Source organism: Halichoerus grypus, chromosome X (assembly GCF_964656455.1).
Source record: "Halichoerus grypus chromosome X, mHalGry1.hap1.1, whole genome shotgun sequence".
NCBI lineage: Eukaryota > Metazoa > Chordata > Mammalia > Carnivora > Phocidae > Halichoerus > Halichoerus grypus.
Genome location: NC_135727.1, coordinates 40,034,496 through 40,058,819, shown reverse-complemented (window position 1 = coordinate 40,058,819; position 24,324 = coordinate 40,034,496). Strand labels below are relative to the sequence as shown.

The following is a 24,324-nucleotide window of genomic DNA, read 5'->3' as shown; positions in this document are numbered from 1 at the left end:
ATTTTTTACCAGTTCCTCGTTGGGAAATGGCTGCCAGTCATCCTCCTTGCTGATAAAGCTGTTGTTCATCAAAGCCTCAGGAGATAGAAAAGAGAAGATGGGCTGAAGAGAAGTTCTCAGTAAGATCTGGTACTTCTGGAATGGCAGAGTGAGCAAAGTAAGAGTCAAAGAGTACCCCGATGAAGAGTTAAGGGGGGTGCACCAACAGTGGTTGGGCAGTGGCACAGGTTTGGTGACCAGAGGGTGACATGTGTGAAGTCACTGTGAGGCGCAGGTGGGGCATAGAAGTGGAGTTTCCCGGCAGGGAGTCAGAAAAAGCAATGAGGACTCAATAGTGCTGTGATTGCACAAAGAATGTTTGAAACACTTTCTTTGGAACCATTCCAACAGAAATGAATTAAAGTCTTTAGACTCTAAGCACTGACTAGATTATGCCCTTCTACATGTAATTCAGAATTTTAAAAGTCCCTACAAAACCATAAAATATGTAGAAGGAAGTCCAATAAATTCTGATTTTCCCATGATGACTACTTCAGGGATTAAAAAATATATATGAGAAAATTTACTCCCAAATCTGTCTCTCTGTCTTGATCTCATGCTGGTGCCATAAGTAAGAATGGCCTCAGTCTGTCTTTTGGAAAACCCAAGACTGCCATCTGAGCTAGTTCCCAAGCCCCACAAGGACAGCAGGCTCATCACTTTATAATTATGCCCTGTTTCTTTTTTTTTTTTTAAGATTTTATTTATTTATTTGAGAGAGAGAGAGGGAGAGAGTGCACACAAGCAGGGGGGAGCAGCAGGCAGAGGGAGGGAGCAGCAGGCAGAGGGAGGGAGAGAAGCAGGCTTCCCACCGAGCAGGAAACCCAGTGTGGGGCTCCATCCCAGGACCCTGGGCTCAAGACCTGAACTGAAGGCAGACGCTTAACCACCTGAGCCACCCAGGTGCCCCTATGTCCCATTTCTTGGGCACAAAACAGCATTTTCATGAACTTGATCACCTACCTTATTTAATAAAATTAGTCTGAAATGACCTAGCTATTTCCAAAGACCAAATTCCCTCAAAGGGTAATGATCTGTTCCTACTTAGGACGCTAGGACATTTAAAAAACATTTCTACTGATCTCACACAATACATAAAAATCAAATCTGAATGGGTTAAATTCAGATTCCCAAATCCGTTCATTTAACAAATACTGAGTACCTACTATGTGCAAGGCACTGTTCTAGGCCCTTGGAATAAATAGTAAATGAAATAGACAGAAATCCCTGTCCTCTTGAAACTTACATTCTAGGGGTGCCTGGGTGGCTCAGTCTGTAAAGCGTCTGCTTTCTGCTCAGGTCATGATCCCAGGGTCCTGCGATTGAGCCCCATGTCGGGGCTCCCTGCTCAGTGGGGAGTCTGCTTCTCCCTCTCCCTCTGCACCCCCAACTTCTGCTCTCGCTTTTTCTCTCTCTCTCAAATAAATAAATAAAATCTTAAAAAAAGAGAGAGAAATTTACATTCTAGCTGGGTGGAAAAGTTAACCACAAGTGAACAGCATAGTATGTTGGAAGGTAATGAGTGCTATGTAATAAGGAAAAGGCAGTAGGGGATTGGGAGGGCTGGAGTGGAGAAATCTGCAGTTTTAAACTGTGTACTCAGGGGCAGCATTGTTGAAAACTAACATTCGAACGAAGACTTGAAGAAGATGTGAGTTGGACCTGCTGATACCTGGATTTAAAGGGTCACAGACAGAGGAAACCACCAGTGTAAACGCCCCCAAAAGTGGGAGCGTGCCTGGCTTATTCAAGAGTCAGCAAGAACAGTGTGGTTGGATCAGGGTGAGAGGGAAGGAGTGGTAGGAGATGAGGTAGGTTGGACGGGTGGTGGAAGGGGTGAGGTAGATCATTTTATAGGGTCTTCTGAACAACTTTGAAGCAATTTTTAAAGATTTATTTATTTAAGGGGGGAGGGACAGACAGAGGGGGAGAGAGAGACTCTCTAGCACACTCTACGCTGAGTGTGGAGCCCCACCCAGGGCTGGATCCCAGGACCCTGAGATCATGACCTGAGCAGAAACCAAGAGTCAAACACTCAGAGCCACCCAGGTGCCCCATAGGCTACTTTAAAGACTTTGGCTTTTACTGTGAGAGAAACTGAGAACTATTGGACGATCTTGAGCAAAAGTGAGATGGGATCTGACTTACATGTAAAAGGATCATTCTGGCTGCTGTGATGAGAATAGACTGTAAGGGGAAAAGGAAGAAACAGGGAGACCAGTTAGGAAGCCATTGCAGTGAGCCTGGCAATTGATGGTGGCAGCTCAGCCCAGGGTGGTAGCAGTGAAAGTGGGGAAGGTCATCGGAGTCTGGGTCTCTTTTGAACATGGACCCAAAAGAATTTGCTGACGATCTGATGTGGTACATGAGGGGAGGAGAGGAATCAAGGATGACACCAAGGCTTTTGGCCTGAGCAACTGGAAGCACAGAGTTGCCATAACTGAAAGGCAGGACAAAATTATAGAAGCATTAAGAGAAAGTATAATATTATATATTAATATATATTATATAATAATATAAAATAACATTTCTATAGTCTGGGATCAGGGAAGGCTTTCTTAAGGAAGACATGAAACTCAGAAGCTATGAAGAAAAAAATTGCTAGATTAACTACAACAAAATGCAAAGCTTCTTTATGGTGGAAGATGTAAAATGTTTTAAAAAGTTAGGCTGGAAGAAACTATTTATAATATATATACCAAACTTAATTCCTTTCTAATTAATTCTTGATTATCAATCAATCAATTAATCCTTAATTATGGGGTATGAAATTAAGATTCCTAAGGTATAAGGAGCACTTCAATGATACTGAAAGACAGATAATTCAATGGAAATTGTCCTAAGGCCATAAAAAGGCAAGTCACAGGGAAGGGAACACCAATTAAGCCAGCAAACCTATGAAAAAAGGCTCAGCCTCACTAGAGAACGACAAATTAAAACAGCAGTGTGACACCAGTTCTCACCCACGGTACTAGTAAAAACAAATGGCATACTTTTCATTATTGACAAGGGTGTGAAGAGACAGGCACTCTCATATACTCTTAATGGAGGTGTCAATTTATAAAGGATTTCCGGTGGACAATATTGCAGACTCTACCAAAATTTAAAGCGTTCGTCTCCTTTGATCCAGCAGTTCCATTTCTAGGTACCTAATCTACAGAAATAACCACTCAAGTGGGCGGAGATGTAGGCAAAGGGCCATCCATTTCACCATTGTTAATAGTAGTGAAAAGCTGAAGGCGATGCAAGAATTGACCAACAAGAGAATGGTTAAGTGAGTTGTGGTACATCCGTACAGTGAACTACTCCGCAGCCTTCAAACAGAGAAGGGAGCTCTGTAGATGGTGTTGCACACGCTGACCCAAAGAGACAATAAAAATGCTTTCGCAAGGGGGAAAACAAACTATCGAATGATATGCGTAGTATGATTACCTTTATGATTCAAAAAACCACCACCATGTGCATGTGTCTGTGTGCGTGTGTGTGTGTGTGTGTGAGAGAGAGAGAGAGAGAGAGAACTCGCAGAAGCTCTGAGAAAAACATGAAACTCCCATTGCTTGTGCGCACGGCGTGGAATTACACCCGTGGGTAAGAGAATGGAGGCTTTCTTTTTATTCCCTGCATACTTCTTCTTTGTTCTTTGAAATCCCATTACAATCAAAATGTGTTATTTTTGTAATTTTTAAGTTAACAAAAATGAGAAATAAGTCAGAGGCTGCAGATTTCTGAAAGTTCCCAAAGACTCCTGGTGCAGTAGCAAGATCGGTACATGACAGTCCCACTGTGACGGGAGGGACAGCATCTAATGTGCGCTCTGTGGCCTTGGGAAAGACACAACGTTTCTGAGCCTCTGTTTTTTATACAGAGAATGGAGATAATTCCTCCCCTGTTTATTTTAGTCAGTTGCGAAGATAAAATGGAAAAGCGGCTTAAAAATCATAAAGCCGTGTAAAAATATGAAAGATATTTAACAATACTTCATGTGCTAGTTAATGACCCACTTCTTTGTCAATAACATCAAAATTCAATACCAAGAAGAGAAATTAGATGATCTCTTTGAGTTTGTTTTGACAGAATCCTTCCTGTCCCAATTGGGTGCGATGTAAGCAGAAATGTAGGCATTTTACTTAAATGTTCTAGAGAGTTCTGTGTTTGTCTGAGATAGTCTGTGTGCAGATGGGTTTTGGCAATAGCCTTAAGTCATACTCTCCACCCCACCCATTTCAGGGCCAGCTAGCTTGGACAGTAGCGGATTAATTAGAAAGCTTTTATTTAGCCCCTGCTTTGTGCTTAGCATTCCACCGTGAGCAGGTGGCCAGACATCCAAGTTCACCTGGGACTGTTATGATTTACACCGTCTGTCCCATGTAATGCCAATAGCAGCCTATTCACTCTCAAAAGTGTCCTAGGTTTAATGATGAATTATATGCTCACCTATGGGGCGTGGAAGGAGACATAGGAAGCCCCTGACTTACAAACACCTGACTTAGAAACCTCTTTTCCTGTCCCAGCTCTTCACCACTGGAAAAGCCGGTATTACTTTCATGGATCTTTTGGAGACTTAATGGATTCAGAGGTCAAGGCAGGGCCAAGGCTGAGAATAATTGATGTGGACCTCCAGAGGGCTGCCCTCCAAATTGCCCTCCTTGGCAAAACCTCCTCCCTCAGACCATTTCTCCTTATTGCATTGCCCGATACTCCTGGTGGGAGATTCATTTGGGGTGGGGGAGGCAAGCATTCTATTTTCAATAGTGTAAACCGGTTGGAGAATGTTCATGGCAATTTTTTTTTCCCTTCCTAACATGGAGCTGATTGCTTATACAGAAGAGGGGTATTTCTGGGAGGCATAAGGTTAGAAAGGAAAAGGTAGTCTTGGAGCGTGAGCTTTCTGGTGAGAAGACCCTTCCTTAGGGCAAGCTAGGAACTCAAGGGTCCTGGGGGCCATGAGAGTTGAGGACAGAAAGGAAGGTGGGTGTCAAAAGCATACAGTAGTTATTTGAGGGGGGGGGGAATGTTGCTTTGTGCTCAACACATGTCCTAGGAAGGGAAAGGAATGTTCTTTTTCGGCCCCCTGCTACTCATTCTCCTCTTCCTCTGCTCTGTATGGCCCAGGACCCAGAACTCACACCGGTGGTAGACTATGCGCCTCATAAGTCTGGGAATGAGTCTTCCGTTTAAAGTATCCTGCTTTGGCAAGAATGTGTGCTCTTAGATTCAATCAAAGGGTTTACCAGTACATTTTGGTATATAGCCTTTCTTAACTTGGGGGCTGCCTTATAAGACTTTGTCTCTGCCCTGGAGGGGCTCACAGCTATTGGACTTAGGGTCGACCCAGTTAATAAATAGGAAACTCCTGGAAAACAATCAAGTGCCAACTGTAGTGTATTGGTTCTAAGTACAATGCAAATCTATGCAAAGTGGAGCCCAGAGAGGGGTGGTCAACGTTAAAAAATTTAAAAAAAAAAAGCGCTTTTCACATAAGACAGCATGACTGATCTGCCCTGTGAATCTGCTTAGACAGCAAGAAGATAGAGGAGAAAATTCTAAGCAGTGTTGGAGTTCACCTGGAGCCAAGGTCTGGCACTAGTCATGAGCACGGACAGGAAAGGCTGTGGAAGGAATCAGGAAGCAGTGGGAAACTGGCCTGGCTAAGGTGAGTGGGGCTCAAACATTTCCTGTAAATTAAAGTTCATAAAACGGAGCGCCTGGCGGGCTCGGTTGGAAGAGCATGAGACTCTTGATCTCGAGGTTGTGAGTTTGAGCCCTGCCGCCGGGAGACAGGTTACTTCAATCAATGAAAACTTAAAAAAAAAAAAAAGTTCATAAACCACGTCACTGTAGCTTGCCCATGTTTCGTGTGACTGAACACTGTGAGGCAAGAAATTGCGACAGCATTTTTCAGGTGGGTGAAGTTCAGATGAGGGGAGGGTCAGGTCTTGGAAGGCTGGGAATCCAGATTAAGGACTCGGGTCTTGTTGGAAGGAGTCCGTAGTGGTGTTAACTGAAGATGCTTGGTCAGGGTAGGAACATCGGACCTAAGAACCTGGGCTAGAAGCGGCAGATTGGTGAAAGGACAGATCTGAGAGCCATCGCACAGGTGAAAACAGCAGGATTTAGAGATCGCCTAGGAAGAGCCCGAGGAGGCCTTCGTGCCTCTCAAATTAAACACGACAGGAACTCTTGTTAGCAAAGGCTTCTCACCAAGGCAACCTGCCATTACCTCCTAGGGAACCCCCTTTCCAAAGAAATCCCATTACATCTACTCATTAACCTAATTCTGCAAAAGTTGAGACTCATCCAGTGGAAGTCTTAAAGCATTTATTCACTCACCTGGTGGCACAGTGTTCGGTTGGGGGAATGCTATAGGGTTTCTAACCAGGAAGACCAAAGCATGCTATTCGTATTCGTTCTACTGCCAAAGTGGTGAGAACCGCCATGGCTTCAAAAAAAGTGTGACGTGTCCAGAGTTTGTTCACACAGAAATGCGTGCTTTTTGCTTCCTAACCCCCGTGTCCTTCCTGTGAACCCTGTCTCCTGAGAAAATCTTAGAGCACCAATTTACTAACCTAATTTGCGAAAGGAGGTTAGTGAATCCATGCTGGAAGGCTTCGATGGAAATATTTGAAATTAATTAGCCTTGCCGGCTTTTATTTGTATAGGCTCACTTCCAACTGTATATGCCCCCCCCCAAGTTTAACTTTTTAATAAGATTGATTTTAAACGCTAAAACTCAGAGAATCTGTGTACAAAGAGCTTGAAGAATTTAAATGCATGAGTTTATTATTAACACAGTAGCAAATATATCAAAGGAAACACGCCCCGTGAAAAGTGTTTCACAGAAACACAAATCTGCTCTGAGAAAGGACTGTACCCAATAAGTAAGCCCGAAGAGTCTGTTTGCTTCGTGATGCCTGCAGATAAGCCTGGCAAAGCTCGCTGTGATTGAAGGAGGCAGTTTGAGACTAAGCCTAGCCCAGGCAAGCACTCGGCCCTCGGCTGCGCTCGACGAACATTGACACAATGGTGTTCGCATTTTGGAAGGTCTTTCTGATCCTAAGCTGCCTTGCAGGTAAGGGAAGGATCTCCAAACCATCAAAGATGATTGGGGACGGAGTTTTCTTTTAAGCCGAAATCGCCAATTTTGCCATGAATGTTCTCCTCTTGCACTTCAAAGGAATTATGATTACTTTGCTGAATAAAGTAATTTTCAGAGCTCTAGCTTAGCAAATATAGGCCACGTTGTAAATGTAATTTGATGGAGCTTCTGAATTAAAATTTTCTCACAGAAATCACAGGAGTTTTCTTTCTCTCTCTCTCTCTCTTTTTAATCTGGAAGGTGAACAGATTAATTTGCTTGGAAGCTGAAGTTTGCACTCAGGATAGTTTCCCCCCCCCCCTTTTATTTTAGTGATTCTTTTAAGGGAACTCACTGTGATCCACTTGCTTTGTTACGACAAGCAGAGCCTGGCTGGGAGGGCCTGCTACGCTTTACTCTCTAACATTTCTTTAGGAGTTGCAGTTTTCCAAACCAAAGGCCTTATTTTGGAAAATATGTGAGTGATTTATTGTTGTGCACGATATGGGTGTTTTTAGGGATTGGAGCAAAACAAAATCATTTTTAGAATCAAGATCCTGATGTTGGTAAGACCCAGGAGAGATCACTAATTCAGAAAATCCCTTGGCTCGTTTTTTCGAATACCAGATCCATTTGAATCTCTTTTTATGATGTTAACTCTATGATAGGTACAATAATAATGTTTACAGTCATTCTGATACAGTTAAGCCATTGGTAATATTAGGCAGTCATTGGAAGGAGGGTCACTGAGCATATTTAATGACAGAAGAAAATGTCCAGGATAAAATATTAAGTGAAAAAGCAGATACACACATTTGACTAGAATAAATTGTGAGAAGGTTATATACCAAAGTGCTCATGGTGATTGCCTCTGGGTGATGGGATTATAGATGACTTGTTTTATTCCCCAGCTTTTCCCTATTTTCTGGAGTTTCTACAGAGAATATTATACTATTTTCATAATTAAAAATTGTGACTTTTCAAAATTACATGGTATTCAGTAATAGTTCTCTAAATGTTCGTTTCTCAATGCTTAAACAGACATGTTCTGTGGAGTCACCAGAAGGCAATATTGTATTTATCCTGTGATCTAACTACGACTTAGAGCTGGAACAAGCCACCTTTCTCAGCTTCTATCCTGGTGGGAACACGTCACAATCCGCACCCCCCCCACCTCCAGGAATATTCATTTTAAACTTTAACTCTAGACAGTGCAAGTCTTTGTTCCTTCTTAAAGAGCTTCCAGTCATTAGCTAATTGGGTTGCCCCTGGGCCTTCTGCACCAGCCCCCTAAAATCACACATGTAGTTAATCCCCATTTCCTTATGTGAGGCCTTAGGCAGGCCTACACTAGACACCAGTTTTGGAATAGTCACAAGAATGATATTTAACATAACTAATTTTTATTGATTACAAATGTAGTGTATGGGTGTTGTGGACAGGTCGAATATATGAAAACATATAAATAAAATAAAAATCACCAGCAATCTTACCACTCAGAGATTTGAGTGAATTTTTTACATATATTTTTTTTGCCTTCGCAAGTATGTATACACGTCACATGACAAAATTGGGTTTCTACCTTGTATACAGTCTTCTGTTGTTTAAGAAATTACTTAGATGACGTCAGGATCTTATTTGATTGTAACTTTTAGAGCAAGGCCCAATCAGAGTGACCCAATAAATACTTCAGAGCCTTTGTTCTTCAATGTTTTGTTGGCATATAGTGTCTACTGTTTATCTACACATACACAGTCTAGGTGGCCCATAGGGAAAGATGGTAGTGTCAGTCTAGCAGGGAGAATGGAAATATGGTATAATATATTACTGTTTGCTACGCTTACACCCCTATGGAAGTCGGAGAAAGGAAGATTTCAGTAGTCTATACTTGGAATTGGTAGTGCCCTCAGTTGATCCAAATATGTCTGTGAAACAATGATAATGTTTTTATCAAGGCGTAATTTAATGTGCTACCTGGACTTGTTTCCCATCAGGAAGAATGTCATGTTTTTGGTGTCAAGCACGGTGCCTGGCACATTGTAGGCTCATAGTAAATGTTTGTTGAAAGAATGAATTAGCGGGGCGCCTGAGTGGCTCAGTCGTTAAGCATCTGCCTTCGGCTTAGGTCATGATCTCAGGGTCCTGGGATCGAGCCCCGCATCAGGCTCCCTGCTCAGCGGGAAGCCTGCTTCTCCTCTCCCACTCCCCCTGCTTGTGTTCCCTCTCTCGCTGTGTCTCTCTCTGTCAAATAAATAAATAAAATCTTTAAAAAAAAAAAAGGTTTAAAAAAAGAATGAATGAATTACCTTCTGAAATGCTGCCATTTGGAACAACATGGATGGACCTCGAGGATGTTATGTTAAGTGAAATAAGTCAGACAGAGAAAGACAAATACTGTAGAATATCACTTAGAAGTGGAATCTACAAGAGCCAAACTCACAGAAACAGAGTAGAATGATGGTTACCAGGGGCTGGGGAGGTGTTAGATAAAGGGTACAAATTTCCAGTTAGAAGATGAGCAAGTTCTGAGGATCTAATGTACAGCATGGTGACTCTAGTTAATAATATTGTATATATACTTGAAAGTTGCTAAGAGAGTAGATCTTAAATGCTCTCGCCACAAAAAAGAGATGGTAATTATGTGATGTGATGGAGGTGTTTAGTTCACACTATGGTGGTAGTCATTTTGCAATATGTAAGTGTATCAACACATTGTACGCCTTACACTCATGCTTTGTTTTTTGTCAATTTTATGTCAGTAAAGCTGGAAAAATAAAAGAATGAATTACTTTCCCAAACCCCAAGCATTCAGAAATAATTTTCACATTCATATTTAAAATCAATTTTCTGTACAATTAAGCAAGACAGATTTTAATCAGAATCTTTCTGTATAATGGCATATGTCATTTATACTGCAATAAAAGTTGATATGATCAAAAAAATCTTTCTGATGACTTCTCAGGAAGTCTTAGGTTACATTCCATTTCAGGAAAATCATTTCCATCAAAAATGTCTTCTGCAGAAAGTTCACACATATCATTTAGATACTTGTAACATATGTTAGTCACCTGTTAAAAAGGCATTTTAATGCTATTTTCATTTTCTGGAGCTATGTGCTAGCACTTCAAAGCAGTAATATACTTGAACTTTAGTCTCACAGACAAATCCAAAAAGTGATCCTTTGGTTATATTATAAGTCAAAAATGAAGCAATTATATGTGAGTTTGCTGGAAATTAAACCACTTCAAATGCATCATGTTAAACATGGTTATTTGAGGAATATTTTTGCTGTGGTATATTAAGAGAATAATTCCCCCATAAGCACAGTGACTGCCATATTGTTGGCATTAAGTACACGAGTGAACAATCATTACCAAACCATGAAAGAAAACGTCTTTTAAAAACGATTAATTTAAGTGTATAGAGTTTGGATTCGTTTCTTTTAATAATCACCACTGAATTTTAAAAACAACCACGCGTATTTTAACCACATATGTGTTGTTTCGCTTTCTCATCCAGCCAGGACAGTGAGGGAGAGTGCAGTTCTGAGTTCTGCTTAAATCAGGAACTAATCTATAGGTTGCTATTCATTCACCGTCTTGTTAATACAGAGATTTTTCTGACTTTTTCTGTTTTAAAATAATTTCCCAATTTAGAGTAAACTAATCCAAAGGGAGGGAACTCTTTTTTTTTTTTTTTACCTGCCACTCACAGAATCACTTTCAGTTTGAGGTTACATTTGTACTGTTCACTCTCCGCACGTGACTATCTCAATTTAAATTAATTCAAGTGAAATGAAATGAGAAATTCAGTTCCTCAGTCACAGTAGCCACATTCCATGTGTTCAGCAACCACATGACTTACCGAATCGGACGGTAATGCAGAGATAGAATATTTACGCCATCACAGGAAATCCTATTGGATGGGCTGGAGGCTGATCTCCACGGTTTAAGTAATGTGCACTAATGGAATCAGGTGACATTTTTTAAAAGTTCATCTGGAAATATGTAGCTTTGGGTTCTGAAGCGTATTGTGACTCTATTAGGGAGGGACAACTTCTGAAAACCCTCTTTTCTTCAGAACTTAAGGATTGATTGTGGTGCTATATTAGGAATCTGGACAATAAAATGGTCTAGAGATACTGCTTGGCCAACTGTTACCTATTTATAGGACAATGTGTAGTATTCTTTTTTTTTTTTTAAAGATTTTATTTATTTGACAGAGAGAGACACAGCGAAAGAGGGAACACAAGCAGAGGGAGTGGGAGAGAGAGAAGCAGGCTTCCCGCCGAGCAGGGAGCCCGATGCGGGGCTCGATCCCAGGACCCTGGGATCATGACCTGAGCCAAAGGCAGACGCTTAACGACTGAGCCACCCAGGTGCCCCAATGTGTAGTATTCTTAAAAAAATACAGTTTCACAGTAGATTTGGAGGTTACCATCCTTATTCCAAGGTGATATTGTCGAGCTTCTATAGATCTCAAATTATTTATGTATTTGTGGGTCTTCTATTTTTAAAAATGTTGCAAATGTTTAAATCACATTTATAGTTCCCAAAGCCTTGATTTTCATTTGCCCTCATTCTGGTCTGTGCTCTAAATGGCGTCCTGCTGTGTCGATAGGGCGGGCAGAGATCGTGTCTGTCCTGTTCATTGGTTCCCCCGGGTTGAGCGCTGTATGTGGTACCAGACAGGTGCGCGACAGGTATGTGTTGATAGACAGCACGGCCTCTTGCACGGCTTGCCTGTGGGACCTGGGAAAGCATGGAGAGGACGTTGGGAAGAGGAAAACTGCAGAGTCAGGAGGTGCTGCATTGGTGTCTATCTTAAATCACTTTTCCCAGTTGATCACGATATCAGTTGCCCTATAAACAGCCAAACTCTGGCAGAGAAGCAGCTGGAGCAGGTGGCTTGGCTGTGACAGAGAACTTGGCTATTGAATAGGGAAAACCAGGGGTCTCAGTACATGGTTTGCTTTTCCTTCTAATTTTTCAAAATGTTTGTCAATTCCCTAATTTATGTTTGCCTGTCGTTAAGTAAGAAACTTTTTAAATTAAAGAAGTGTTGGGGTATGCAGAATTGGGAAGGAGGCCGGGATTTTGTCTTTCTGTACTATTTCCTCTGATCTTTCCATGATCTCTATGTCCTCATTCTCCTCCTTATCTGTAACCATGCAAGCAGCCAGAACTCCCACTCGGGATCCCCTGCAGCATAGAGAGCGTCTCTTAAACTTGACCTCTTCTTCTAATACCTATCTGACGGTCTTATGTTCCATCCTGGAGAACTTCCGTACTCTCTGACTTCGCAGTGGGTAATAACCAGTTAATCAGATGTGCTAGTACCTCTACAGTGTTACCCAAAGTATTGTTCCCTATCACAGCCCTTTGAGATGCTTATGTAGTCCTGAGAATTTCAAGCACAGTGGTAGGCTGGGTTTTGGGGTAGGGGTCTCTTTGGTGTTCCTCCAAATCATAGGGGCAGCTCACGCTTTTGGAAGGCCACCAGTTCTCAAACTTGGTGGCCTCAGGACCCTGTTACACTCTTAAAACTTGAGGGAAATTTCTGGTCTGGATAAAAGGGCATGGATCTGCTTGTCCTTGCTTTTTTCTGCTTAGCACAGGTATAAACCCTCCCTGGAGATAATGCAAGAGACAACCAAGAGAAAACTCTGAAAGATGGTAAGAAGAAGCAAAGTGGTTTGGAGCCCTGGGAATAACACAATGGCAAAGTGTCTTAATTCTTTCCACCCCAAAGAAGAAGGGTAGCCAGTTCTGGCATTTCCAGATCCCAACCTAGCAACAGAGGGCAGCCTAGGGAAGCTTATTCTTCCACCAGATCTAATGAGAGTCCCTCTGACATCAAGTGAGCCCAGCACCACTGGGTGAGTCATCAGAAGCCACACTAACAAGAGTAGACAAAGGAAGCATTCTTTTTCCCCACTGGGCCTGAGACTCCTCACTTGCATCTAGAGATACTGAGGTGGGAGGGTAGAACAGACAAGAGGAATGAAGTCACAGCAAATGCTCAGTTCTGGAAGGCTCTTTGTGAGCAAATGCTCTGTTTTGGAAGGTCTGAGACTTTCTCCCCACCCCCGAGACACAGGAGTAGCCAGGGCTCCCAGTAGGAGTGTCCCACCATACTGATCCCCCACTGAGAGACCCCCAGCAACCTGACCTGGGGAAACCCTTCCACCCCCTCAGGCAAAAGAATCAGAGACAAACAGAAGCCCTAGTGATAGCGGATAAACCAAAGAGACCAAAACAACACTGCAGAGACTCTGGAAATGAAACTAGCATTAGAATCCCAGCCCACAAAAGTAGGCTGAGCCCTGTGGGTAAAACATGAAACCAAAGAAAAGAGACTGTCTGCTAAAATGACAGATTTAAATGGGAGTTTCCTAACATGATAGACAAAATGTCTGCGGGTTTGGACAAATGTATAATGGCATGTATCTGCCATATATTATCATATAGAATATATTCACTGCCCTAAAAATCCTCTGTGCTCCACCTATTCATGCCTTCCTCCCCATTAACCCCTTGAATCCGATGATCTTTATACTGTCTCTATAGTTTTGCCTTTTCCAGAATAACAGAATTGAAATAATATAGTATATAGATTTTCCAGATTGGCTTTTTTCACCTAGTAATATGCATTTAATGTCCCTCCATATCTTTCCATGGCTTAATACCTCTTCTTTTTAGCACTGAATAATATTCTGTTGTTTGTATATACCACGGTTTATGTATTTTTATTTTATTTTTAAAAGTATTTTTAAAAAGATTTATTTATATTTAGAGGGAGAGAGCAAGAGAGTGCAAGTGGGCGGAGGGGCAGAGGGAGAGAGAAATCGAGAGAGAGAATCCGCAAACAGACTCCCCACTGAGTAGGGATCCCACGGGACTTGATCCCAGGACCCTGAGATCATGACCTGAGCCAAAATCAAGAGTCGGACACTCAACTGACTGAGCTACCCAGGCGCCCCTATATACCACAGTTTATTAATCCATTCACCTACTGAAGGATGTCTTGGTTGCTTCCAAGTTTGGGCAATTATAAATAAGGCTGCTATAAACATTCATGTGCAGATTTTTGTGTGGATATAAATTTTCAACTTTTTTGGGTAAATACCAAGGAGCATAATTGCTGGAGAGTATGGTAATAGTGTGTTTAGTTTTGTAAATAAACACCAAACTGTCTTCCAAAATGCCTGTACCATTTTGCATTCCCACCATTAATGAATGAGAGTTCCTGTTGTTCCAGATCCTCACTAGCATTTGGTGTTGTCGGTCGGTATTCTGGATTTTGGCCATTCTAATGGGTCTGTAGTAGTATCGCATTGTTTTAATTTGCATCCCCCGATGACATAGGATGTGAAGCATCATTTCATATGTTTATTTGCCATCTGTATATCATCTTTGGTGAGATGTCTGTTGAAGTCTTTAATCCATTTTAATGTGGTTGTTTGTTTTCTTATTAATGAGTTTTAAGAGTTCTTTGTATATCTTGGATAGCAGACCATTATCAAATATGTCTTTTGCAAATAGTCTCTGCTAGTCTGTGGCTTTAGTCTTCTCGTTCTCTTGACAGTATCTTTTGCAGAGCAGAATATTTTAGTTTTAATAAAGTCCAGCTTATCAATTATTTCTTTCATGGATTGTGCCTTTGGTGGTATATCTAAAAAATTCATTACTTGGGGCACCTGGGTGGCTCAGTTGGTTAAGCAACAGCCTTTGGCTCAGGTCATGATCCTAGAGTCCCGGGATTGAGTCCCACATCAGGCTCCCTGCTCGGCGGGGAGACTGCTTCTCCCTCTGACCCTCCCCCTCTTATGCTCTCTCTCTCTCTCTCTCTCTCTCTAATAAATAAATAAAATCTTTTAAAAAAATTCATTACTATACCAAGATCATCTGGATTTTCTCCTATGTTTTATTCTAGGAGTTTTATATTTTGCTTTTTTCATTTAGAGCTGTGATCCATTTTGAGATGATTTTGGTGAAGGGTGTAAGGTCTGTGGCTAGATTCATTTTTTGTACATAGGCATCCAGTTGTTCCAGCACCATTTGTTGAAAAGATTATCTTTGTTCCATTGTATTGCCTTTGCTCTTTCCTTTGTCAAAGATCAGCTGACTGTTTTATGTGGGTATATTTCAGGGCTTTCTATTGTGTTCCATTGATCTATTTGTCTATTTTTTTCACCAGTGTTATGCAGTCTTGATTACTATAGCTTTTTTTTTATTTTTTTATTGTTATGTTAATCCCCATACATTACATCATTAGTTTTAGATATAGTGTTCCATGATTCATTGTTTGTGCATAACACCCAGTGCTCCATGCAGAACGTGCCCTCCTCAATACCCATCACCAGGCTAACCCATCCTCCCACCCCCCTCCCCTCTAGAACCCTCAGTTGATTACTATAGCTTTATAGAAAGTCTTGAAGTAGTGTCAGTCCTCCAAATTTTTCTTCTTCAATATTGTGTTGGCTATTCTGGGTCTTTTACTTCTTCATACAAACTTTAGAATAACCTTGCCAATATCCATAAAATAACTTCCTGGGATTTTGATTGGAATAACATTGACTTGATAGATCTAGTTGGGAAGAACTGACATCTTAAAAATATTGAGTCTTCCTATTCTATTGAGACATAGATTACCTCTCCATTTATTTGTGTGGTTTTTTTTTTTAATTTCTTTCATCAGAGTTTTCTAGTTTTCCTCATATAGCTTTTGTACAGATTTTGTTAGATTTATTCTCAGGTATTTCATTTTAAGGGGCGCTAATGTAAATGGTATTGTGTTTTCAATTTCAAATTCCACATGTTCATGGCCAGTATATAGGAAAGCAATTAACTTTTGTGCATTAATCTTGTATCCTGAAAACTGGCTTTAATCGGTATTAGTTCCGTAAGTTTTCTTTGTTGTTGTTGATTCTTTTGGATTTTTTCTACATGGGCAATCACGTCATCTGTTTTTTTCCTTCACAATCTGTATACTTTTTGTTTCCTTTTTGTATCTTATTGCATTAGGTAGAACTTCCAGAATGAGGTTGAAAAGGAGTGACGAGAGGTAACATCCTTGTCTTGCTCCTGATCTTAGTAGGAAAGCTTCTAGTTTCTCATAAAGGATGATGTTAGCTGCAGGTTTTTTTGCAGATGTTCTTGATCAAGTTGAGGAAGTTTCCCTATATTCCCAGTTGAGAGTTTTTATCACAAATGGATGTTGGACTTTGGCAAATGCTTTTTCTGCATATACTGATACGATCATGTGATTGATTTTTTTTATTTTTTTTAAAGATTTTATTTATTTATTTGACAGAGAGACACAGTGAGAGAGGGAACAGAAGCAGCGGGAGTGGGAGAGGGAGAAGCAGGCTTCCCGCGGAGCAGGGAGCCCGATGCGGGGCTCGATCCCAGGACTCCGGGATCATGACCTGAGCCGAAGGCAGACACTTAATGACTGAGCCACCCAGGCGCCCCACGATCATGTGATTTTTAAAAACCTGTTCATGTGATAGATTGCATTAATTCTTTTTCAAATTTTGAGCCAGCCTTGCATACCTGAGATAAATCCCACTTGGCCATGGTGTGGGATTATTTTTATGCATGGTTGGATTTGATTTACTAGTATTTTGTTGAGGATTTTTGCATCTGTGTTCATTAGAGATATTGGTCTATAGTTTTCTTGTAATGTCTTTGTCTGGTTTTAGTATTAGGGTGATGTTGACATTATAGGATGAGTTAGGCAATATTTCTTCTGTTCTATCTTCTGAGAGAGATTGTAGAAAATTGTTAAAATTTCTTCCTTAAATGTTTGGTAGAATTCACCAGTGAACCCATCTGGGCCTAATGCTTTCTGTTTTGGAAGGTTATTAATTATGGATTCAATTTCTTTAGTAGATACAGAGTAGATATAGGCCTGCCAAAATTGTCTACTTCTTGTGTGAGTTTTAGTAGGTTGTGTTTTTCAAGGAATTGCTCCATTTCATCTAGCTTATCAAATTTGTAGGCATAGAGCTGTTCCTAGTATTCTTTTATTATCCTTTTAATGTCCATGGTATCTATAGTCATGCTCTCTTTCATTTCTGATATTAGCAATTTGTGTTCACTGTACTTTTTTCTTAGCCAAGTTAGAGTCTTTTTAATTTTACCATCTTTTCCAATAGCCAGTTTTGGTTTCATTGGTTTTCTGTATTGATTTCTTGTTTTCAATTTCATTGATTTCTGCTCTAATTTTTATTATGCATTTTCTTCTGCTTTGGATTTAATTTGTTCTTTTTTTCTAGTTTCCTAAAGTGCAAGCTTACATGATTGGTTTTAGATCTTTCTTGTTTTCTAATATATGCATTTAATGCTGCAAATTTCCCTCTAAGTGATGCTTTTGTTGCATACCACAAATTTTTATAAGTTGTGTTTTCATTTGCATTAATTAAAAATATTTTAAAATTTCTCTTGAGATTTCTTTGACTCATGTGTTCTTTAGAAGTGTGTTGTTTAATCTCCATGTATTTTGGGACTTCCCAGTAATCTTTTTGTTAATTTATTTCTACTTTAATTCCATTGTGGTCTGGGAGCAGACATTGTGTGATTTCTCTTCTTTTAAATGTGTTAAGATTTGTTTTAAGGCCCATAATGTGGTCTATCTTGGTGAGTATTCATAGTGGGTTATTTTTTAAGATTTATTTATTTGAGAGATGAGGGAAAGGCAGAGAGAGAGAGAGAGAGAGACAGAATCTTTAAGCAGACTCCATGCTGAGCAAGGAGCCTGACATTGGGCTTGATCCCACCACCCTGAGATCATGACCTGAGACAAAACCAGAATCAGATGCTTAAATGACTGCACCACCCAGGCGTCCCCATAATGTTTTAAAATATATCTCTTTGTATAAAACACTTTACCCAACCATAGCAGAATGCACTTGTTTCCCCGAGCCCCCACAGAATATTTACCAAGATAGAGTATGTGCTTGGCCATAAAAAAAACCCTCCACAAATGTAAAAGAATTAAAATCATGCAGAGTCTGTTCTCTGAGCACAATGGAATCAAACTAGAAATCAAGAACAGAAAGAGAACAAGAAAGTCTCTAAACAGTTGGAAATTATACAACACACTTCTAAATAACCTATGGACTGAAAAGGAAATCTCAAAGGAAATTTAAAGAATATACATAAAGCTGAATTAAAATGAAAACATAACATATGGAAATATGTAATATGCAACTAAAGCAGTGCTGAGGGAGAAAATTATAGCACTAAATGCTTCCATTTGAAATTAAGAAAAGTGTCAAGTCAATAATTGAGGTTTCTACATCAAGGAACTGGAAGAAGAGTAAAATAAACCCAAAGCAAAGAGAAGAAAGGAAGTAATAAAGAGCTGAAATCAATGAAATTGAAATAAGAAAATTATTAAATGAAACAAAAATCTGGTTCTTTGAACAAAGTAGATTAATAATATTAACAAACCTCTAGCAAGATTGGTAAAAATAAAAAGAGATAAGACACAAATCTCCAATATCAGAAATGAAATATGGGATATCAGCACAGATCCTGAAGTCACTAAAAATATAATAAGGAAATACTGTGAACAACTTTACATTCATGTATTTGACAAATTAGAAGAAATGGACCAATTCCCCCAAAACAACAAACTACTAAAACTCACCCAATATAAAATAGATAATCTGAATATCCCCAAACCCTTAAAGAAATTGAATTCATAATTTAAAAGGCTACTGAAAAAGAAATAGCCAGGCCTAGATACTTTCACTGGGTAATTCTACCAAACATTTAAAAAAATAATTAACAACAATTTTACACAATCTCTTCCAAAACATAGAAGAGGAGGGAACACTTTCAACTAATTTTATGAGGCTAGTATTACCCTGATACTAAAACCAGACAGACAGTACAGAAATAGAAAACTATAGAACAAATTCTTTCATGAACTTAGACTCAAAAACCCACAACAAAACATTAGGAAATTGAATCCTACTATGTTTAAAAAGAATTCTACACCATGACCAAGTGGGATTTATTTCAGGTATGTAAGGCTGGCTCAACACTCAAAGTCATTCAGTGTAATCTATCATATCAACTGGGCTAAAGAAAAAAAGCAAATGATTCTATCAATTGATACAGAAAGAGCATCTGACAAAATCCAATACTCATTCATGATAAAGACTCTCAACAAGTTAAGCAATAAAAGGTGTGTTCGTTTCCAAGAGCTGCTGTCACAAATTGCCAGAAACTGGGTGGCTTAAAACAAGAGAAATTTATTCTCTCACAGTTCTGGAGGCTGAAATTCTGAAGTTAAAGCTTTGGCAATATTGTTTCTCTCTAAAATCTCTGAAGGAGAATCTGTGCCATGCCTTTCTGCTACTTGGCTCCTAGAAATTCTTGGTGTCTCTTTGTGTCTATATACAATGCTCCAATGTTTGATTTTATCTTCATATGGCCTTTCTCTTTGTGTATCTGTGTCAAATCTCCCTCTCCTTTTTCTTATGGGGACAGCAATCATTGGATTTAAAGCCCACCCTAAATCCAGAATCATCTCATCTCAAGATCCTTAAATTAATTACATTGCAAAGACCCTATTTCCAAATAAGGTCACATGCACAGATATCAGGAATTAGAACTTGTACATATCTTTTGGTGGGACTCAATTTAACCCATGACAAAGGAGAATTACCTCAACTTGATTAAAAGCATCTACAAATAACCTAACAGCTAACATGTTTTGTATTATGTACATGTTGTACATGTAAAGTACTGGAAGTTATAGCCACTGCAATAAGGTAATAAAAAGAAATAAAAAACATATAAATTGGAAAGGAAGAAATAAAACTGTCTCTACCCAAGAAGAGACTGGAATCTAGATTATATAAAGAAACTCCCAAAATTCACCAGTTGAAAATTAAATAATCAATCCAATTAGAAAATGTGCTAAAGATATGAACAGACCTTTCACTGAGGAAGATATACAAATGGCAAATTATCACATTAAAAGTTGTTTAGCATCATTAAATTGCATCAGGGAAAGAAAAATTAAAATCACAATGATATATTACTACCCACTTATTATAATGGCTAAAGTAGAGGATAGTGACAACACCAGAGACTAGAGAGGATGTGGAGAGACTGGACCACTCATATGTTATTGGTGGAAATGTTTATTGGTATAGCCACTCTGGAAAACAATGTGGCTGGTTTTCGGTTTGCTTGTTTGTTTTTTGCTTTTTGTATTTTTTTAAGTAGGTCCTTTGCCCAGTGTGGAGCCCAACATGGGGCTTGAACCCATGACCCCGAGATCAAGACCTGAGCTGAGATCAAGAGTCGGACACTCAACTGACTGAGCCACCCAGGCACCCTTGTTTCTGTTTTTAATAAAACTAAACATGTCACTACCATCTAACCCATCAGTTGCACTCTTGGCAATTTATCCCAGTGAAATAGAAATTTATGTTCCCACAAAAATCTGTACATCGGAGTTTTATCCAACAGCCCAAACCTGGAAACAACCTAGATGTTCCTAAATGGGTGAATTGTTAAACAGATTAAATACTCCTAACCAATAAATGGCAATGAGTTACCAATACAACTTGGGTACACTGCTAGGTAATTATGATGAGTAAAAAAAGCCCCTCCTGAAAAATTACAAAATGACAAAATTTTATAAATGAAAGACGGATTAGTGGCTGCCAATGCTTAGAATCAGGGATGGGGTGCAGAAGGGAGAGGTGAGTGTGATTATAAAAGGGCAACATCAGGGATCTTTGTGGTGATGGAATTGTTCAGTATCTTGATTGTGATGGGAGATACACAAACTTACACATGTGACAAAAGTGTATCAAACTAAGTGCATACACACACTTGAGTACCAGTAGAACTGGAGAAATACAAATAAGATCGGTGGATTGTATCAATGCCAGTGTCCTAATTGTGATATTATAGTATAGTTTTATAAAATGATACTATTATGGGGGGCTGGGTAAAGTGTACATGGAATATCTGTGCTGTTTCTTAGAACGGCATGTGAATCTACTATTATCTCAGTAAAATTTTCAATTAAAAATTACGGAGGACCCCCAAGGAATTTTTGCTCTGTCACTTATTTCTACCTATATTTACTGAATTAGAAATTAAAACTAAAAATTATTTAAACAAAAATACACAAGCACACATTCCATTAGCTGCGAAAGCAATGAATCACTATCACCATCATCAGTAGCTAGTGGAACACTCCACTGTACACTCATGAGAGGATGAGAGTGTAAAAGAAAAATAACCTCTTGGTATTATTATTAATATCATTTTGATCTTAAAGCCTCTCAAAATGGTCTTAGGGATAAGGTGACCAACTCATCCTGGTTTTTCTGCGATTTTCCAGGTTTAAGCACTGAACATCCTAGCAAAACCAGTATGGTTTGCCTGAGACCTGGTTTTAAAACTGAAAGTTCCTCCAAAGAAGACATACAAATAGCCAACAGACGCATGAAAAAAATGCTCAACATCACTCATCATCAGGGAAATACAAATCAAAATCACAATGAGATACCACCTCGCACCTGTCAGAATGGCTAAAATAACAACTCAGGAAACAATAGATGTTGGCAAGGATGCGGAGAAAGGGGAACCCTCCTACACTGTTGGTGGGAATGCAAACTGGTGCAGCCACTCTGGAAAACAGAAAGTTAAAAATAGAACCACCCTATGACCCAGCAATCTCACTACTAGGTATTTATCCAAAGGATACAAAAATACTGATTCTAAGGGGTACATGCACCCCAATGTTTATAGCAGCAATGTCCACAATAGCCAAATTATGGAGAGAGCCCAAATGTCCATCGACTGATGAATGGATAAATAAGAGTTAGCACATGCACACACACACACACACACACACACACACACACACACACACACACACTGGAATATTACTCAGCCATCAAAAAGAATAAAATCTTGCCATTTGCAACAACATGGACGGAACTAGTCCATGTGCTAATGTGTCAGTCAGAGAAAGACAAATTCCATATGATTTCACTCCTATGTGGAATTTAAGAAACAAAACAGATGAACATAGGGGAAGGGAAGGAAAATAAAAAAGATAAAAACAGAGAGGGAGGCAAACCATAAGAGACTCTTAACAATAGAGAACAAACTGAGGGTTGCTGGAGGGGAGGTGGGTGGTGGGATGGGTTAAACGGGTGACGGGCATTAAGGAGGGCACTTGCTGGGATGAGCTCCGGGTATTGTATGTAAGTGATGAATCACTGAATTCTACTCCTGAAACCAATACTACACTATATGTTAACTAACTTCAATTTAAATAAAAACTTGGAAGAAAAAAACCCTGAAAGTTCCACATCCAAGAAATCCGTTAGTCCTGGGCAACCTGGATTAGTTTTTCCCCATATTCATGGACCTTTTAGGTCCCTGGACAACATTTTAAGAACCTCTGTTTAAGGCCATCCTTATACAGAAGAACTAGCAGTTCGGTGTTATTACCTCACCATCACATAGGATTTGAGTTTCATTACATTGTAATTTGTTAGAAACTCCCCTACCCCCACGCCAATTGCTGGCTCAGCTTTCCTGTACAGTTCATTCTACCTCCTCCTCCTCACCTTGGATACCTCAAACGAGATGTCATTGAAAGTGCTTTGTAATGAAAGAGTGTCCTCAGAATGTGAGAGTGTACCATTTTCTTTTTGATGATTATTTTTTCAGGTCAAGTTAATATGGTGCAGGTGACCATCCCAAACAGTGTTGTGAATGTGACTGTTGGATCCGATGTTACACTTGTCTGCACCTACACCAGCACTGTGGCCTCCCGGGACCAGCTCTCGATCCAGTGGTCATTCTTTCACAAGAAGGACTTACCGCCAGCTTCCGTAAGGACTTTTCACCTCAACTATTCCCCTGTAGTAGTTCTGACATAAACTGTTGGGGTCAGTGTGTGAAGGAGTGGTAAACCAGTGACAACAGTGGCAGAATCTTAGGTACAAAAAGTTTGAAGATAGTTGTTTAGGGAAGACCATCATGTATGTGATGTGGCCTTTGTCCTCTCTTCATATTCAGTTATAGCCTGTTATCTCAAATCTGAGTAGGTCAGCAGCTGGTGTATCATGTTTTCTAGAGTAGACAGGAATGGTCCTTCTCCTAGGTGAAATAAGCAGTAGTTCTGAAAAGCCTCCTCCTCCCCCCAAATAATCTCCCTATTATTTCCAGAAGACCCCAGTTCAAATACACGTCCTACTTGATCTGCTGATCTCTGTCAAATGTCGTATCTGGGATCTGCCCCTCAAGTGAGCTAGCTCATTGTGCTAGATGAATCCTGATGGAATGAGCCTCCCAGATGGGTGGAGAAGGGCCAAGGTAGTGATGAATCCTGAGTAACCAAGGGCAACAAGAAGCTAGAGGGTAGAGGATAGGGCAAATAGGCTGGGGTTAGGGGTCAGAGGTTGCTAGAAGAAAGTGGGTGAAAGTCAAAGGAAAATGTTCTACCTGTAAGCTTGTCTATTTTCAGGTTTTTTTCATCTGGCCTTAAGGGTAATTCCTTTTTAAATTAGCCCAAGGACGAAAATTATATACTCAAAGTTGTGTGTGTGTGTGTGTGTGTGTGTGTGTGTGAGAGAGAGAGAGAGAATGCATGCAGAAGTCTGCATGAGTGTGCAACATGTCTGCGAACACATATCCCCTAAGGGAAGAGGCCTATAGCTTTCATCAGATTTTCAAAAAGATATATGATCCAAAACAAGGAGTTCAGAGAAGAAACAAATCAGTATGGCTTGGAATAGTTGGATGGAGTTGAATTGGGGTTTTGATTAGTAGAAAAATGGAGAGCGAGCTGAATGGACTAGAGGAGGTTGAAGGACAGAGGTAGAGAAGAAGGAGGCTGCTAGCTTGGAGGAGCCACACCTTGGCCAGTGTGGCTTCAGCCATCTCTGGTCCTTTGGAGGTGCTAGATCCTCTCTTTACCAGAGGTCCTGAACACTTTCGTAGCAGGAAACACTGTTCAAGAGGTGATTTCATTAATGCCACCCTCTAGTCAGTGTTCAACATTTTTGCTTAGCACTGGTTACCTCAGACATGCATCTGAATCACTCTGTGCCTCTCTTCAAAACATGGTGGAATGCTAACGCTCTTCTATATATCTCATGGGGAACCAGCTGACATGCTGCATGTGAAAAGGCTTGGGAAAAATATAAAGGC

General features: G+C 40.0%; 1 protein-coding gene across 1 annotated transcript in view; it reads left to right on the top strand.

Annotated features, from left to right (window-relative positions):
- VSIG1 (V-set and immunoglobulin domain containing 1) overlaps positions 1–24,324 on the top strand; it is a 42,697-nt gene that overhangs the window by 798 nt on the left and 17,575 nt on the right. The window contains exons 2-4 of the mRNA XM_078064425.1: positions 13–157; positions 5,557–5,692; positions 22,840–23,003. Of these exons, the coding sequence (XP_077920551.1) occupies positions 22,851–23,003 (153 nt within the window). The 5' untranslated portion in view covers positions 13–157; positions 5,557–5,692; positions 22,840–22,850. The remainder of the gene's footprint in view (positions 1–12; positions 158–5,556; positions 5,693–22,839; positions 23,004–24,324) is intronic.